We start from the raw sequence: 18020 nt of genomic DNA on the forward strand, positions 1-18020 counted from the left end.
TGGGGTAAAAACATAGGAAGCTATAAGGCTAAACAATGTGGTTAAGTTTAAGTGCTCAGTCATAGGCACGTGAGAAGAGAAGTGTTTTTAACCTGGATTTTAAAATGTATATGTTTGGGGCACATCTAACATCTTCTGGTAGTTTATTCCAGTTTTGTACAGTGCTAAACGCAGCTTCACCATGTTTAGTTTGATCGTTATAGAGGTGGAAAACTGTGAAAGACAAAACCACACCTTTCTATGATATTTCATGGGATGTCAGGACATTTCAGCATGTTTCCTGTTGTCATGTGGTGTCAGGACATTTCAGCATGTTTCCTGTTGTCATGGGATGTCAGGACATTTCAGCATGTTTCCTGTTGTCATGGGATGTCAGGACATTTCAGCATGTTTCCTGTTGTCATGTGGTGTCAGGACATTTCAGCATGTTTCCTGTTGTCATGTGGTGTCAGGACATTTTGGTTATGAGAAGGAACCAAGTGGACACGTACAGACGTGTTTGGGTCCTGGTTGGGCTGTTGTGCCCCGGAGTTGGCCAGCGTTGCGAGGAGGTTGACGTAACAAGCAATGGAACTCTGGGAATGTTGGGGGCTAGCCAGACATGCTAGCAAACCGCAAGTTCTACATATTACCCAAGTCTCCAAATTATTCACTCAGTAGCCAATTTTAGATCAAAGATTTTTTTTTATAAAGAAGAGATAAGAATCCAGGAGGGAGATGAATGGAGAATTGTGTAACGCTTTGCTCTGGTTCCGTCCAGCAGGCTTGCAACCAGTCATCACCCTTATGTTCATGCATTTGCCATCATCAGCATTCAGACGGTTTAATGGTTGAAATTCCATGATGATCGAAAAGGTGCCAAAAAAATACAGCAACTGTTTAATGCATGAAGCGCACAATGAATCAATTAAGTAATTTGCCAATTATATTGAAAATAGATGTTGGAAGGAAGTTACACTGCTGAAAGAAATTAAGGGGAAATTTAAATCACCCATTGGGTGTCAATGAATGAAATATATTAAAAATCTAAATCTTAACGGTACATGACGTAACAACTGTCAATAGAAACCAAAATCAGTAACTGATTGAAGGCTGGATTCAAACTCACACAACTCTCACAAAAATCTAAGTAAACAATTGAAATCACAGGCTGTTCCAACTTGTGTGAATTGCATCACGGCAACTCATAATGTGACTCAGTAGTGTGCACGGCCCCCATGTGCCTGAATGCACTCCTGACAATGTCTGGGCATGCTCCTGATGAGACGATTGATGGTGCCCTGGGGGATCTCCTTCCAGACCTGGATCAGGGCATCAGTAAGCTCCTGAGCAGTCTGTGGTGCTACTTGGTGGTGTTGGATGCACCAATACTTTATGTCCCAGAGGTTCTCAACTGGATTCAGGTCTGGGGAACATGAGGGCCAGTCAGTGGCATCAATGCCTTTGCCATCCAGGAACTGCCTACACACTCTGGCCACATGAGGCCAGGCATTGTCCTGCACCAGGAGGAACCCAGGTCCCACTGCCCCAGCGTAAGGTCTGACAGTGGGTCTGAGGATTTCATTCCGGTAACTAACAGCAGTCAGGTTACTGTTGGCTAGAATGTGGAGGTCTGTGACCCTTCAAGGACATGCCTCCCCAGACCATCACTGACCCACCGCCAAACCGGTCATGCTGGATGATGTTGCAGGCAGCATAATGTTCACCACTGCGTCTGACATGTGCTCAGTGTGAACCTGCTCTCATCTGTGAAGTCTCGTGGTAACTGTCTTTTGGTACTGTATCTCCTCCATGCTCTTGAGACTGTACTGAGACACAGCAAACCTTCTTGTGATGGCTCGTATGGATGTGCCATCCTTGAGGAGCTGGACTACCTGCAAAACCTGAATGGGCTGCAGGTACGGCCTCAAGCTACCAGTAGTGACAAGGTCACTAGCAAAACACAAAATTAGAGAATAATCATAAGGAGATAAGACAGATAAGGAGAGAGCAGTTGTCTGTGGCCACCACCTGCAAAACCATTCCCTTTTTGGGGGTTGTCTTGCTGTTGCCTCTTCAGTGTGTCTGTTGTCACTTTCATTTGCATCAAAACAGGTGACATTGATTCACAGTCGCTTCTGTGTATTTTAATCATTGTAGCAATCTGAACATCAAGCCTGTTGTGTTGTAGCTCTAAAATGTGCTGCAAAATCTGTCTCCCCGGGAAAGTTAGGGAGTCTGCTCACAGAACAACATTTCTTCTGGCAATGTTTGTGCCATGATGTCAGAGCTATATATTACAAGTTTGTCACCTCCAAATAAAGAAAATGGTTTGTAATAATATGCTCCATGTTACTTAATTTAAGCTGCAGTGTTTCTATGGAGTGTATCCCTTTAGGAATTTTACCCAGAGTGCACTGCACTACCCATTGACACCACTGCACGCTGTGTTGTTACTGGGTCGTTATGCGCTGGACAGCTTGCACACTTCTTGCTGTTCTCCTTCAAACCTTGTCATCAGCATGCTGTTTCTGTCCACTGGTCTACAGCATATGGAGTGGTTTAATATATTTTTTTTGTTGCGTTATTCTCTGAAAACAACTGGATGTGGCGAATTCTGAGATATTAGAGCTGGCAGACCTGGCACCCACGACCATAATCAGCTCAGTGGCTCTGGTCGTTTAGCACGTTCTTACACACTCAATAGGACCGTAACTGAAAGCCTCAATGCCTATCTGCCTGATATAGCAAGTCAGTAGTGCATGAAGAGGAGTGGTCCATTGGTGTGAATACAAGGGTCTACCTAATTATGTAACATTTTTGTTCACGTCAGGCATAGTTTCTTCTGGTCAAAGTACTAGCCACGTCTCTATCCTCTCCCCCCCTCTGCAGGGAACCATGGAGGAGAAGATCTACGACCGACAGGTGGCCAAACAGTCTCTGTCTTTCCGGGTGGTGGACCAGCAGCAGATTGAAAGACACTTCACCATGAATGAACTGACAGAACTCTATACCTTTGAGCCGGACCTGCTGGATGACCCCACTGGCAAGAAGAGCAAGAGATCTACGCCCGTGTTGCCCAAGGTCTGTGTTAGCTCCCGGGGTCTGTCATCTGTCATGGACAGACGTGTCTCATGTGAGCTGTATCGCAGGCGAAAACCTTTTAACTCTGTAAATCATGCTGCGTTATGGGGGACGCGGGAGATGTACTATTGACAAATGCAGTCAGTGTCAAGTTACAACTTTTATGTTTCTTCACACTTGCTGAAGATTGTCTTATCCATCCTGCAGACCACACACGCTCTGTCTGCATGCGTGTGTGTGCGTACAAGCGTGTGATAAACCTTATTTATATTTGAAACAAACATCTGAGTAAAGAATTAAGTTGTGATATTGTTTTCAACTCTGTAAAGGTAAAAGTTATAGAGCAGCAGTGTAATTAAAACAAACACGTCTGTCAATGTGCTTCTAGAAATAGTTCAGGGTTTCATGGTGAAACTAATCAATTTAAATGAATTATAATCATAAAGAAAGTAATACAATCCAGGAAGAGAATATTTAGCCAAAGAGACGCAGTGAGATGTAGCTAAACTACGTCATTAATTTGCAGATTCAGCCCATTCTTACAATTTCAGAAGGTGCGGCCAACAGAAATTCAGGGCCATACTGAGCCCCTGTGGAGGAACAGGTCTAGTTCTCAGGACTGGCTTTAAACCCTCATTAAAGACACTGCAGTATAATTCACTCAACATCCAGCTAGTAACCTTTAAATGCCAAGACGTTCTCCTGCATCTTCCGGTTGAATATGTGTAACAGGTTACTGGTACAAAGTACCTTTGAACTTAAGCACCGTGATAAATCCTGTTGTTGATCCCTCTGTCCAGTTGGGCTTCGTCCTCCTCCAGCCCTTTTCGTTTCCTCCTCTCCTCCCTGGGGTGCGTTGGGACTGTCTGGTTCAGCCCTTCGGGTCCTTGGTGTTTAACGATCTCAGCTTTTCGAACGCCAGTCAGAACCACACAGCTGCTCCACCACATCTACTGATTAGTCTTGATTATAGTTTTAATACAGACAGACAGACTATGATAATAATGCAGTCTCTAGTCAGACAGATAGACAGACAGATGTACTATGGTATTAATACAGTTTCTAGTCAGACAGACAGACGGAGACCGACAGACAGACGGAGACCGACAGACAGACGGAGACAGACAGACAGACGGAGACAGAAGTACAGACAGACAGAAGTACAGACAGAAGTACAGACAGACACAGATAGACAGACAGAAGTACAGACAGACAGACGTACAGACAGACACACAGATAGACAGACAGAAGTACAGACAGACAGACGTACAGACAGACACAGATAGACAGACAGAAGTACAGACACACACAGACAGACGGACACAGACAGACAGACGGACACAGACAGACGGACAGACGTGCAGACACAGACGTGCAGACACAGACGTGCAGACACAGACGTGCAGACACAGACGTGCAGACACAGACGTGCAGACACAGACGTGCAGACACAGACGTGCAGACACAGACGTGCAGACACAGACGTGCAGACACAGACGTGCAGACACAGACGTGCAGACAGACAGACGTGCAGACAGACAGACGTGCAGACAGACATACTATGGTATTAATACAGTCTCTAGTCAAATGTTGGGTTAAGCTACATTCCCAGGTAGATCAGGTGAACTGGGAAAGTTGTCAGGCCAAACACATCTGACCATGAAGCACAGAGGAGGAGCGGAGGAGAGATGTGGGTTTAACAATGATAGTTTAACAAGCAGAACTGACGAAAGATGACTTTCCCCTCAGAACCACATTGTCTGTTGTGGTGAAGTAGCTCTACATGTTGTCACACACTCCTCTCCCTCTTTCTCCCCCCCCTCTCTGCCCCCCCCCACCTCCTCGGTTCATCTCATCTCCTTCCTCCTCCACCTCTTTCTCTCCATCTGGTAATCTGAGTCACTGTTCTGTCTCCTGATGTTCAAAGGAGCTGTGTAAAGTTGTTTTTCTTGTCTAACCCCCCCACTCCACCTGGTGGGGTATCATTAGCCCTCTCCTTAAGACTGACTTTGTCCGCCTTCCAAATGGCATTCTATTCCCTCCGCCGTGCCCCACCCTTACCAGACCACTATGGGAGCCCTGGTCCGGGGGAGAGGGTAGGGGGCCGGGGGGGGTTCTGCCGGTTGGGACACAGCCCTCTGCAGCTCCACAATAGTGAACAACACTAATCAGAGACAAAGGAAGCTGCTGATCTCCTAATGACAAAGCAGAGGGACCCACTTACCCAAGAGACGCCCCAACACACACACACACACACACACACACACACAGGAACACACACATACACATGAACACACTCACACAGGAACACACAGATACACAGGAACACACACAAATACACATGAACACACACTCACACACACACGTCAGTTGCCGGACCACATCGCTGGAGAAAAAAGAAGGCGAGGAGGGGCAGCCCCTAGTATTTATGAGAAGGAAATGTACTGGCCCATATTGACACCACCCCTAACCCTAGAACTGGACAGACTGGGCTCTAACCCTAGTACAGGACTGGACTGACTGGACTCTAACCCTAGTACAGGACTGGACTGACTGGACTCTAACCCTAGAACTGGACAGACTGGGCTCTAACCCTAGTACAGGACTGGACTGACTGGACTCTAACCCTAGTACAGGACTGGGCTCTAAGCATAACACTACACCAAACTCCTTTAAAGACTCCCTCTAGTAAGTACACTGAACCAGCAGTTTCTTTTCCCCAGTCCTTATTTGGGGTCTCTACTCATGTCCTCACTAGGACCTTGTGTGGTCTCTTCTCATGTTCTCACTAGGGCTTTGTGGGGTCTCTTCTCATGTTCTCACTAGGGCCTTGTGGGGTCTCTTCTCATGTTCTCACTAGGGCCTTGTGAGGTCTCTTCTCATGTCCTCACTAGGGCCTTGTGGGGTCTCTTCTCATGTCCTCACTAGGGCCTTGTGGGGTCTCTTCTCATGTCCTCACTAGGGCCTTGTGTGGTCTCTTCTCATGTCCTCACTAGGGCCTTGTGTGGTCTCTTCTCATGTCCTCACTAGGGCCTTGTGCGGTCTCTTCTCATGTCCTCACTAGGGCCTTGTGCGGTCTCTTCTCATGTCCTCACTAGGGCCTTGTGGGGTCTCTTCTCATGTCCTCACTAGGGCCTTGTGGGGTCTCTTCTCATGTCCTCACTAGGGCCTTGTGGGGTCTCTTCTCATGTCCTCACTAGGGCCTTGTGGGGTCTCTTCTCATGTCCTCATTAGGGCCTTGTGGGGTCTCTGTTCTCATGTCCTCACTAGGGCCTTGTGGGGTCTCTGTTCTGATTCTACCCTGGTTTCCATTAGTTAGAGAGCTGCTGGCATGTTCTGCTAATTTTTCCATAGACCCCAACACACACACTGCGCGCACACTTTTCTTGCACTGAGAAACAAATTCTCAAACACACATGGACGAACTAACTCACACACAACGCACACTCTTGCACAACTTCAAAATCACACTGATCAAAAGCCAGACTACTTCCCTAGATTGAGTTCCCTTCTACAAAACAACTAGAGGCGCAGTTTTCCTTTCTCATTCTGCACACCCAGTCTCCAGCTTCCTCCCTGTTTTTTTTGCTCTCTTTTTTGTTTCTCCTACATCCTCCCTCTCTCCACCTCTCTCATCAGTAAGGTAATATTCTCCCCGTCTGGCTCCTGCAGGTTGACAATAGTACAGGTCGGGTTACTGTCCCACACACACAAACTCTGGAACACATGCACACACGCACAAACTCAGGAACGTGCGCATGGACAAAATCTAGAACACACACACACTTGACCACGCACAAAACACTTAGACATTGCGTCAAGCTGAGACGCGCTGGACCACCCCAGAGCCAGAGCTACAGGGGATTACTCAGGCATCCCAAGATGCATTGCCCTTGTCGGGGGATGGCGGCTGTGTTGTCATTTGACCCTGCGAAGCTCTGTGACCCGTTTCCCGGCAGCCGTCAAGAACGCTCTGTTTAATTCAGTAACTGCATTCACACGGCCAAACAACAATGTGTGGTTGTTTATTTGTTGTTATCGAACTGTAAAATATCTCAGTGTGGAGAACGGCTGTTGCTAGGCCTTTTAAAGTTGATGTAGTAAAATGGTGGCTCAACCTTGTAGTAATGGAATATAAGGCTGTGCCTGGTTGTAGTGGAGTTGAAGCTCTATTTAGTTTTAGCGAAATGAAGGCTCTACGTAGTTGCTGTGGAATAAATGCTTTACTTAGTTGTTGTGGCATAGAGTCTTTACCTAGTTGTCACCTGGCCCACCACTCCTTCGTCACCTGGCCCACCACTCCTCCGTCACCTGGCCCACCACTCCTTCGTCACCTGGCCCACCACTCCTCCATCACCTGGCCCACCACACCCCTCGTCTTACCCGGCCCTCCACTCCTCCTTCGTCTGGCCCTGCCTGCCATTCCTCCATCGTCTGGCCCGGCCAGCCACTCCTCCATCACCTGGCCCACCACTCCTCCATCAACTGGCCCACCACTCCTCCATCGTCTGGCCCGGCCAGCCACTCCTCCATCACCTGGCCCACCACTCCTCCATCAACTGGCCCACCACTCCTCCATCGTCTGGCCCGGCCAGCCACTCCTCCATCGTCTGGCCCGGCCAGCCACTCCTCCATCGTCTGGCCCGGCCAGCCACTCCTCCATCGTCTGGCCCGGCCAGCCACTCCTCCATCATCTGGCCCGGCTCGCCACTTCCACCACTCCCCCTCGTCTGGCCCCCCACTTCCTCTTTCCTTGTTTCTTTCTTTGTGTCTTTTGCATCAGTTTTTGTTTATTTTTATGTCAAATTCAGCCAGTTCCCAATCAGATCTTAATTCAACACTTTCCCGGACCTGCTTTCTCTGATGACCTTCATGGTAATCTCGTGTTTGTAGCTGTTGACATATTCATTGTGTCCCCAATGGCCTATATGCACCACTAACTTGGCAAAAGTGCAAGGAAATAGGGTGCCATTTGGGGAGCAGCCTACCCTGACAAAAAGCTGATAAGTTAACAAGAAGGAGAGTGTAATGATTGCAGGGCTATCCTCCGTCGTGTGAAGGTTTGCAATGACAGTGGGGCCATTTTCATATAACATAGATCCACTTGTATAGGCAGATGGCGAAACAAAGATAATCCCCTGGACAGAGTGACAATTATAAATGAGGAGAAGAATAAAAGGACATTGAAAGAGGAGCGAGTCATTTCAGTTTGTGAGACCGAATTCTGGCGTTTATTCTCAGGTATTGTTTTCAATAACAATGTTGTCATGGAAACCTATGAGTCGCTTGAAAGGCCCTGAATCGAGTTTTTTAAAACATATCCACTTATTCTTTCACTCTCCATCTCTCCCCCTCTCCAGTTGTCTGATGTTCCATTCTTCTGTGGAATGATCAAACCAGCTGTTGGATTTAATAATTTCCCTTTTCAGAACTAATTTATTTTTTTCTACTTTCTTTACTAAAAATGAATCTGTCCCCCCAAACACTTTTCCCATCCAAATTAAAGGGAGCAAATTGCACCAACAACCTTGTACCGTTGTATTAAATCCCAACGGCCTCACTTCAGTGAAAGATCCTAGGAATCAGGAATCCAGTCAGATCACACACATGATGACTTCAGATAGCTTTTGCATGCACTTGGCCTGTGTGAGCTAAGCATAGTTTGTACTGCAAGACATTACTGATTTTGAGTTATTATTCGTACTCTTTAAAGTAGAACTTTTCTGAAAATGGGTAGGGACTCTGCTGTCCAGGCGTCATGGGGAAGCTGGTTCCTTCATTAATTGCCAGGACAGAGAATGGCTCTGACTGGGCTAAGTGAATCATTTTTTGTTTGCATGCACATGGTGGGAAGTCAGTTGTTTGCGTATTTTCCACATCCAGTATGTAGCGAGATTCCTCATTATATCAGCGAAATAACAAAATGACCATCTTGAACAGATGTTTCATCCTGGTTCTCAGGGTAACTTGATGTATAGAGAGGAGAGAAGAGGATCTAGAACCAAGCCCTGAGGGACCCCAGTCCAGTCCAACAGTGCCGAACCGGCGATCCCCAGCATTTAGAGTATGCTGAATCACATGAAAGGCAGAGAGATCTAAGAGGATGAAAATGGAGGGAGTGGGTAGGGCTCAGTGCTTCTGTATTCTAGGAGGTTTCTGTCAAAGCCTGACTGTTTAAGGTTAAGGTAATCATTCTCATTATGTTGATCAGAGAAAGTAAAGGGAAACACTGATGGGATTTAACTTTTTTACATCAAAGAGGTGCACTGTTTTGGGGGCATGAAGTGACTATGCGTCTAGTATTTGTGCAACATCTGTATGTTGCATTAGTGTGTCCATAAGTCCTAATCAACCAGATATTACACACAGAACAATGTTAAGGAAATTGATTATAAATATCCTAATTTGTTGCAAATTATATTATTGTCAAATGTCTGGGGGTAGAGGGTTTCCATGGCCAGGGAGGGGGATTCCATGGGGGGGTGGGGGGGTGATATTTGCTGTAGCAAGGCCAGTTGTATTCTGGCTGACCCCAGGGGAGGGGAGTTCCTCCCAAATCAGTGGTGATGGTCATCAGTGGATAACCACAAAGGACCAACGACATGTTGACATGCCACCTCTCAATTCCCTGACAATGTTCCAAACTTCTCATCCAAAGGACCCTTTCCTTGCGGAGCTGCTCCACAGCAATAAGGAGCAGATTGTCGGTTACCATGAACACGACTCACTGCTGGACCACAAGGAAGAAGAGGCACTCAGCGAGGAGGACCGCAAGGCAGCCTGGGCCGAGTATGAGGCAGAGAAAAAGGTACTCGCACACAACAGTGGAAGAAGGTCCCTTGAGCAGGAGAGCTGAGAGGACAAATACTTTTTTTTAAATCCTTATTGTTCCAATAATTTCTTATCTCCTTGTTCTTGGATTTGAACACAAACCGGCAGTTGGGTTGTGATTGGGAAGGTTTCACTTCCCATTAGAGAGAAGCAGCTGTGTGTGTGTTTAGTTTTGTACTGTTTGTGCCTGCACACCTGCCCCTGAATAGTCCAAACCAATCTCCTCACAAACACACACTGCTGTGTAGAGACACACCACTAAACCGACCGGATGTCTGGATTACAGGGAAGAAGTCAAAGCATCTGTAACTAAGCTTCAATTACACACAAACACACAGACATCCTGCTGTCCTTTACAAGGACACGCTGTTTACTGCAGGTTCACACAGACCACTACACAAACACTACACAGACCACTACACAAACACTACACTTCACACCACTAAACACACAGCACAAAACAGAGTAGGAGCTGGCCAGATGTGATTCCAGAGAGCTGATTCCCATTGAAAGGCCCCATCCTTGTCAAGAAGAGTTTGGGATGCGTTTCTCGAGGGGCACAGTGAGCCACCAGACAACATTCAGTCGAGGTGAACATTTACAGCTGCCCCTTTAAGGGAGTGAGGTTAGTGTGGTAATGAAAACAACACCACTTGTCTTTGCTAGCAGTTGTAGATCTCAAACTAGATTGAAATGCCAGACAACACTCACTGAAGATGTTCAGGTACTCTGTGCTGTGAATAAATATTGCCAAAAGGGCAGGAAGTCATAAGGAACCACATCCAGAGATTTTCAAACTCCTCAAGCCTCTGCCCAGATGTGTGTTCACAACTCAAACATCAGACAAACATGTTGTGTTTGGTAGCAAGTTCACAGGGGCAACAGATAGCTGAGCAGCTAGAACATCTGACCAATAGCCCCATTAAGGGCCGATGGAATCCCAAACCAGCAATGTGAAAGATCTATCAGTCTGTAGTTGTGCCAGGCAGTTAACCTAAATAGCTCCTCTATAGTGTACTCAAAAAGCAAAGTAATGCATACAATTATGTATTATAAAAAAACACGGAGCATAAGCTTTTAGAGATGGAACTAATAATATATCCTAATTAATAAGATTATGCAGGTTCAAGCAAATACATAATTTACTTCAGATTATCAGTCTTGCTAAAGTTACCTGACACTTGTCCCTGCTCCCCCTTTCTCTTTTGAAATATTTCAACAAAGTAATCTGGAGAAAAATCACACACAAAACAGATACATTGACGTCCTAATTAACGTTGGATGAACTCGCTAGCATGGCGAAATAGTACTGTTAGCTTGCAAAAATAGCTTTGCCTAACGCCGGGGTTTCTCAGTATATCTAAATATAACTGGGGATACAATTGTGGCAGCAATATTGATAGCTACATTTAAATGATATGAGAATAATTTGTTTCAACTGAATAGTTATCTAATTAACGTAGTCATGCAAACAAACAACTGGTACCTTTAACGTGCGTTCCTATGACTGGCGTGTAGAGGGGTGTCCACTGAATTTGAGTTGGCTTTGACGAAACTGGAAGCGTCCCCTCCCATATGGAAAATATATTTTTGCAATGCAAAATCTATGTAGAATATATGATGAATATATGTCCAATAAATTTAACTTAATTCAAAATACATTTCAGTACATGTACAATACAATACTTGTATTTCACCTTTTATTCTGAAATGTATTTAAAAATGTATACATACATTTTGATACCTGAAATGTATTTTGAATAAAGATAAATGTATTTCACCTTTTACTCTGAAATGTATTTAAAAATGTATAAATCCATTTAACTTTATTCAAAATACTTTTCAGCTATCAAAATATATTTCAACTTTTATTCCGAAATTTATTTGAAAATGTATACATACTTTTCAGTTTTGTCCAAATGTATTTCATGTCAAAAATGCTCTCATTACAATATGTATTTTGTATAGGAAATACATTACAAAATATATTTTGAAGCCCATATTAAAATGCATTTTCAGATCCTGTGAAAGTAAAAAGATGAAATGTAATTACCAACATATTTATTATATCACATTTAGGTGTTGAAACAAATTTTTTAGATATACATTACCAAAATAAATTTCATCTTATGGTCAAATATATTTTAACGTACTACAGAGAACTTGGTAACACCACTACTTACAAATGAGACAATCCTGTTTGGGTTAGAGGTTAGTGAGTCTGACTGTGGAACGTGAGGTTGCAGGTTCCAAACACTGCCTGGCCAATGCTAGTCATGCATTTAAAAATATATATATTTAAGTGGCCAATTTCAAACATTTTGACATATATTTATATGTATTCAGGAATATATTTTCCAAATGTGTTCAGAAATATATTTTCCAAATGTATTGAAAAATATATTTAAAATACGTGTATTTTCCGTATGGGCTGGACAGGCTGAAATTCCAGGATTCTTTTCAATTAGCTCCTCTGTGAAAAGGCCATTACATTCATTATCAATGTGTTAGTTCAGTCTATTATTGTAGAAACATAATACACATTAACTTTTTTTGCTGCATAGGATCTTTGATAGTGCTGTTTCTGCCTCTGTTAGCAGTGTTAACCATCTAGGTACCTGCAGTGGCAGTTGTAATGGATGGTTAACACACTGCTTTGCCAACACTACGTCATTGGTCCAGGCTACTGTTCCCTTCCTTGGGCCTCACACTCTTTCAGTCTCTCTCTTTCACTTGTCTCTTTCACTTGTCTCTCATTCTGTCCCTCAGTGGGCTGTTCTTTAACCTCTCCTCTCTGACTTTCCTGACTAATCTCACTGTTTAGTCTGGAGGCTGGTATTGGCTACCTTGTTCTCCATGTTTCTGTTTCTCCCTATTTGTAACATACCCAGTCTCTGCCCCTGGTTGACTGTCTCTAACTCTGCCCCAGGTTGACTGTCTCTAACTCTGCCCCAGGGTGACTGTCTCTAACTCTGCCCCTGGTTGACTGTCTCTAACTCTGCCCCAGGTTAACTGTCTCTAACTCTGCCCCTGGTTGACTGTCTCTAACTCTGCCCCTGGTTGACTGTCTCTAACTCTGCCCCTGGTTGACTGTCTCTAACTCTGCCCCTGGTTGACTGTCTCTAACTCTGCCCCAGGTTGACTGTCTCTAACTCTGCCCCAGGTTGACTGTCTCTAACTCTGCCCCAGGTTGACTGTCTCTAACTCTGCCCCTGGTTGACTGTCTCTAACTCTGCCCCAGGTTGACTGTCTCTAACTCTGCCCCAGGTTGACTGTCTCTAACTCTGCCCCAGGTTGACTGTCTCTAACTCTGCCCCAGGTTGACTGTCTCTAACTCTGCCCGAGGCTGACTGTCTCTAACTCTGCCCCAGGTTGACTGTCTCTAACTCTGCCCCAGGGTGACTGTCTCTAACTCTGCCCCTGGTTGACTGTCTCTAACTCTGCCCCTGGTTGACTGTCTCTAACTCTGCCCCTGGTTGACTGTTTTTAGCTCTGTGTATTTATCTCTGGTTCTCTGTCTCAGGGTGACTGTATTTATCTCTGGTTCTCTGTCTCAGGGTGACTGTATTTATTTCTGGTTCTCTGTGATTCTCTGTCTCAGGGTGACTGTATTTCTGGTTCTCTGTCTCAGGGTGGCTGTATTTATTTCTGGTTCTCTGTTTCAGGGTGACTGTATTTATTTCTGGTTCTCTGTGATTCTCTGTCTCAGGGTGACTGTATTTCTGGTTCTTTGTCTCAGGGTGACTGTATTTATTTAAGTTTTTCTGTGGTTCTTTGTCTCAGGGTGACTGAATTTATTTCTGGTTCTCTGTCTCAGGGTGACTGTATTTATTTCTGGTTCTCTGTGATTCTCTGTCTCAGGGTGACTGTATTTATTTCTGGTTCTCTGTGATTCTCTGTCTCAGGGTGACTGTATTTATTTCTGGTTCTCTGTGATTCTCTGTCTCAGGGTGACTGTATTTCTGGTTCTTTGTCTCAGGGTGACTGTATTTATTTAAGTTTTTCTGTGGTTCTTTGTCTCAGGGTGACTGAATTTATTTCTGGTTCTCTGTCTCAGGGTGACTGTATTTATTTCTGGTTCTTTGTCTCAGGGTTACTATCTCTGGTTCTCTGTCCCAGGGTGACTGTGTATTTATCTCTGGTTCTCTGTCCCAGGGTGACTGTGTATTTATCTCTGGTTCTCTCTCCCAGGGTCTGTCTCTGCGTGTGAACCATGGCGCGTTTGGAGGGCAGATGGACATGAGCGGAGCTAACAGCTTCCACCCCTTCAACGTGGCGGCGCTGGCCTCTATGACCAACCAACAGCTGGAGGTAGCATGTACACCACACACGCACCCACACCCAGCCCCGGGCCTGCATTCCATAGACCCCGTTGCTAATTGTGACATGAGTCGGCTACACACACACACACACAGACACACACACACACCACAGTTGGTTCACTTCGTGCCAGCTGCTATTTATAAGAAGTGGTTAAATATCTGCAGGTGTTTATAGCGTTGGGTTGTGGACCGTGGGTACTGAGTCCTAATGTGTTCCTTAAATCTCATTCGTTTTAATTGGAATTTCTCAACGTCTATAGAATATGCAGACGCATAAAACAACTGACCGGCTCAGATAAAAAATATTAAATATTACAAAGAATCCAGAAAAGAAATCTTTTTTGACATGTCCATCTTGTCATATGACTTAAGGAGCTGATTAACCAGGGCCGTCAGAAGGTCATGGAGGCCACCAACGCCCTGAAGTTCCTGCCCAGGGAGTCCCTAGAAGACACCATTGGGAGATTGGTGAGTGAAGTGAGGGGGGGTGGGGCTGGGGGTTCAGACGGGGAGGGACAGAGGAAGGAAATAACAAAAAAGAAATCACTGGAGACGTTGGGATGAAGCTGGACGTGGGAGTTGATAAGACAACTGGAATATTCAACAGTGTGTATAGGCACTCACCCCCCCCCCCCCCCCCCCCCCCCATCTGCAGTGGAAGGAGAATCCTGCCCTGTCGGAGGCCCAGGTCCAGTCCATGGCGCTGGGCAGACAGGCCAGTGTGGAGCTGGAGCTGAAACGCAGGGAGGCGGTCTACAGAGACGTACTGAACAAGCAGCAAACGGTAAAACACTGAAGTTCACATGCAGGCCGTCCAAACTCTGGCTTATCATAGAGCCACGTTTATTCTCTTCAAAACAGCCTAGTAGAAGTATGCAGTAAGGCACGAGGGGGTGTGGAATGTGGCCAGTACACCACCTCTAAGAGCTGCTCTTATGCCTGAACAGTGTTTCACTGTGATGTTGGAAATGTGTCACAAACCCCTGAGATGCCTTATTGGGTGAAATCGGTTAACAACAAAATTAGAGCACTAAAAAGTGATTTGAGCCTATAACCTTTGCCTCGAACGGGCAGTTTTGTAGACCTGACGGCAACAGTAGGATTTAGAAATTCAAGGTGGGGTTTCTTTTGCCCATAATGTTAGGAACGTCAATCAATGAAGTATTACCTGTTCAACAGCAGTGACATTTATTTTGAAAACTCTATATTGAATAATAAAAAGGCAGGTTGGATCTGTAATGCCATCAGTACAGAGAATGACCATATTTCCACATGCAAGTCGAAGAATTGGAAGCACTGGCTTTTATAGGGACGATAGAAAATCAGTCTTTTAGATACCTTGCAGGCACATAGGATCATGGTAAAACAAAGTAGCGTGCAATAAATTGACATGGAAAGTGAATGGAAGATAGAGGCAGCTGTACAATTGTTTCTTCATCCTATTATGCGTGTATAATCTCATAGCTGCCCATTGAACTTCCCATGACCAATTGTTTTGATAGGATAGGTAGGCTATGGCCCAGGACACTCAAGAGGTTAGACACAGATTGTAAATTGGCTTCAGTATTGGCTAATAAACAAACTTCCTGATTCACCCAATGATAAATACGAAAATTCATACCGGTATGCTACATTAATTTCTATAGACCATTGGATTTCGGGAATTGCTGATTCGCTTGTCTCAGAATGAACTGGCTTGGTATTTTTTGCTTGCTAGAAGCTCACTGAAGCTACAACTGAATGTGCTATTGAAGTGTCAATATTGATAAGTATGTAATTAATTTAGAATCTTGATGATATTTAATTAAATTTACATTTTATGGAATGTTTTTAAGAGATTTCAGGTCAGAGATGTAAAACACATTCAACCTTTAACAAAGTCAGATGTCAGAGACTGCTCATTGATGTGAAGAACAGTAAACATGTTTATAAGCATGTATAACCCTCAACAGAAGACATTTATTTCTAGATTAATTGTTGTAGATGTTTTAGATAATGGATGGTTCTAATCCAGTGGCCCTCAGTACTCTGTTCAGACAAGTACATTTTTGGCCCACATAAACCAGACAGACCAGGGGTAACGATATGATATTGTTTTTTACCATTTGGGTAAACATCAATTTAACATCCATACTCTCCTACCAGCTGATGATGTACGTCCAGAAGGTCATTGCCAATCGAAAGGTCAGAGAGCAGCAGATCGCCATGGCCAACCAAGCCCAACTGATGAGCCAGATGAACGGCATGCTGGGAGCTGGAGGACTCAGCCAGATGGAACTGCTGGGGTTGTACCAACAGCTGGGAGCACTGCAGGGTCTACCCTCGCACCCCTCCATGGGGGGCAAGAACCCCGGACCCTCCCAGGGAGGGGGTCACCTGTAAGGGGAAGGGCACCTAGGGGCCCCTTCCAAATAGCACACTATTCCTTATGTAGTGGGCAGCGTTTATGCTAGGTGCTCTGGTCAATTTTAGTGTGCTACTTAGGGAATAGGGTGGCGTTTGCGACGACCCAGGCGCTGCTCTGTCTCAGTGGGTTGGTCCTGAATGCTGCTCTGCTTTGTATGTAGTGCACTAGATGGTCCTAGGGAGGAGGTGTCTACTACATAGGGGGTAGGGTATCATTTGTGAGGTACCTGCTGTCTCCAGCCCTCCTTCGGTGGAGGTGAAACGACTGGTGTCTCTCAACCACTCATCCCTGCGTCCATGCACCTCGGTCCCGGAACAGGAGAGCAAGGGGCCTGGGAGGAATGGGCCTGGGAGGAAGGGGCCTGGGAGGAAGGGGCCTGGGAGGAAGGGGCCTGGGAGGAAGATATATTTATAGGGACTACTTGTATGAAGGGGTTTGGAGAAATTTCTTTGGAAATTCTGTAAATACCGCCTTAATGTTATGTCTCTTCTATCTTCAGTTTTCATGTATTTAAAAGAAAGAAAACAAAAAAAAATACTGTTTTTGCCCCAAATGCTTTTAAGCATTGCGTCATTTTTTCCCCTTAAAGGAGGGCTTGTTTAACTGATAATTTAATTGATTATTCTGTACGTTGTGTTTTTATACAGTTGAAATGACTGCCTGTCTATGGAATGGGGCCTGAGTGGGACCATATTGACTCTAGGATCTGAGGACCTAAATGCTCTTCTCACACCCGTACACACTTACATATAAGGAGTGTTGTTCAACTCTTTTGGGAGATTCTGACAATGAACCATGTCAAGAAAAAAATTAAATTAAGTAAAGGTATGGCCCTGTTCCATTCCCTTGGATTCTGTGTGTAAATGAGATTTGAGATAACATGTAAAATGTTGAAATCCTTTTTTTCTATCAGCTTGTAGACGTTAATATTTCCACTAGTTGTTGCTGCTCATGGTTATAATAATGGTTATATGGAATGTTCTAGTGTTGCTTAAAACAAACTGCCTGCCCCGCCTTCGCCCCACCCCCAACCCGCCTTCACCCCACCCCCAACCCGCCTTCACCCCACCCCCAAAACCTTTACCCCACCCCCAAAACCTTTACCCCACCCCCAAAATCTTCAACCCACCCCCAAAACCTTTACCCCACCCCCAAAACCTTCAACCCACCCCCAACCCACTTTCACCCCATTCCCAACCTTCTTCCCAACCTGCCTTCACCCCACCCCCTGCCTGCCTTTACCCGCCCCATCCTGCTTTCAACACACCCCAACCCACCTTCACCCCACCCCCAACCTCCCTCCCACCCCACCTTCACCCCAATCTGCCCCCACCACACCATTTCCCTAGGGCCCTCTGTCTCTATCTATCTCTGTCTCTCTCTCTCTCTCTGTAAAG

General features: G+C 45.3%; 1 protein-coding gene across 5 annotated transcripts in view; it reads left to right on the forward strand.

Moving 5' to 3' along the window:
* atrx (ATRX chromatin remodeler) overlaps positions 1-17687 on the forward strand; it is a 56749-nt gene extending 39062 nt beyond the window's left edge. For all 5 annotated transcript variants that reach the window (XM_034291707.1, XM_034291708.1, XM_034291705.1 and 2 more), the window contains exons 28-33: positions 2872-3063; positions 9722-9871; positions 14086-14205; positions 14589-14684; positions 14872-15000; positions 16362-17687. In XM_034291707.1, coding sequence (XP_034147598.1) covers positions 2872-3063; positions 9722-9871; positions 14086-14205; positions 14589-14684; positions 14872-15000; positions 16362-16598 — 924 coding nt within the window. In that variant the 3' untranslated portion in view covers positions 16599-17687. The remainder of the gene's footprint in view (positions 1-2871; positions 3064-9721; positions 9872-14085; positions 14206-14588; positions 14685-14871; positions 15001-16361) is intronic.
* Positions 17688-18020: the final 333 nt, after the last annotated feature.

This window comes from Esox lucius, chromosome 4, assembly GCF_011004845.1.
Source record: "Esox lucius isolate fEsoLuc1 chromosome 4, fEsoLuc1.pri, whole genome shotgun sequence".
Lineage (NCBI taxonomy): Eukaryota > Metazoa > Chordata > Actinopteri > Esociformes > Esocidae > Esox > Esox lucius.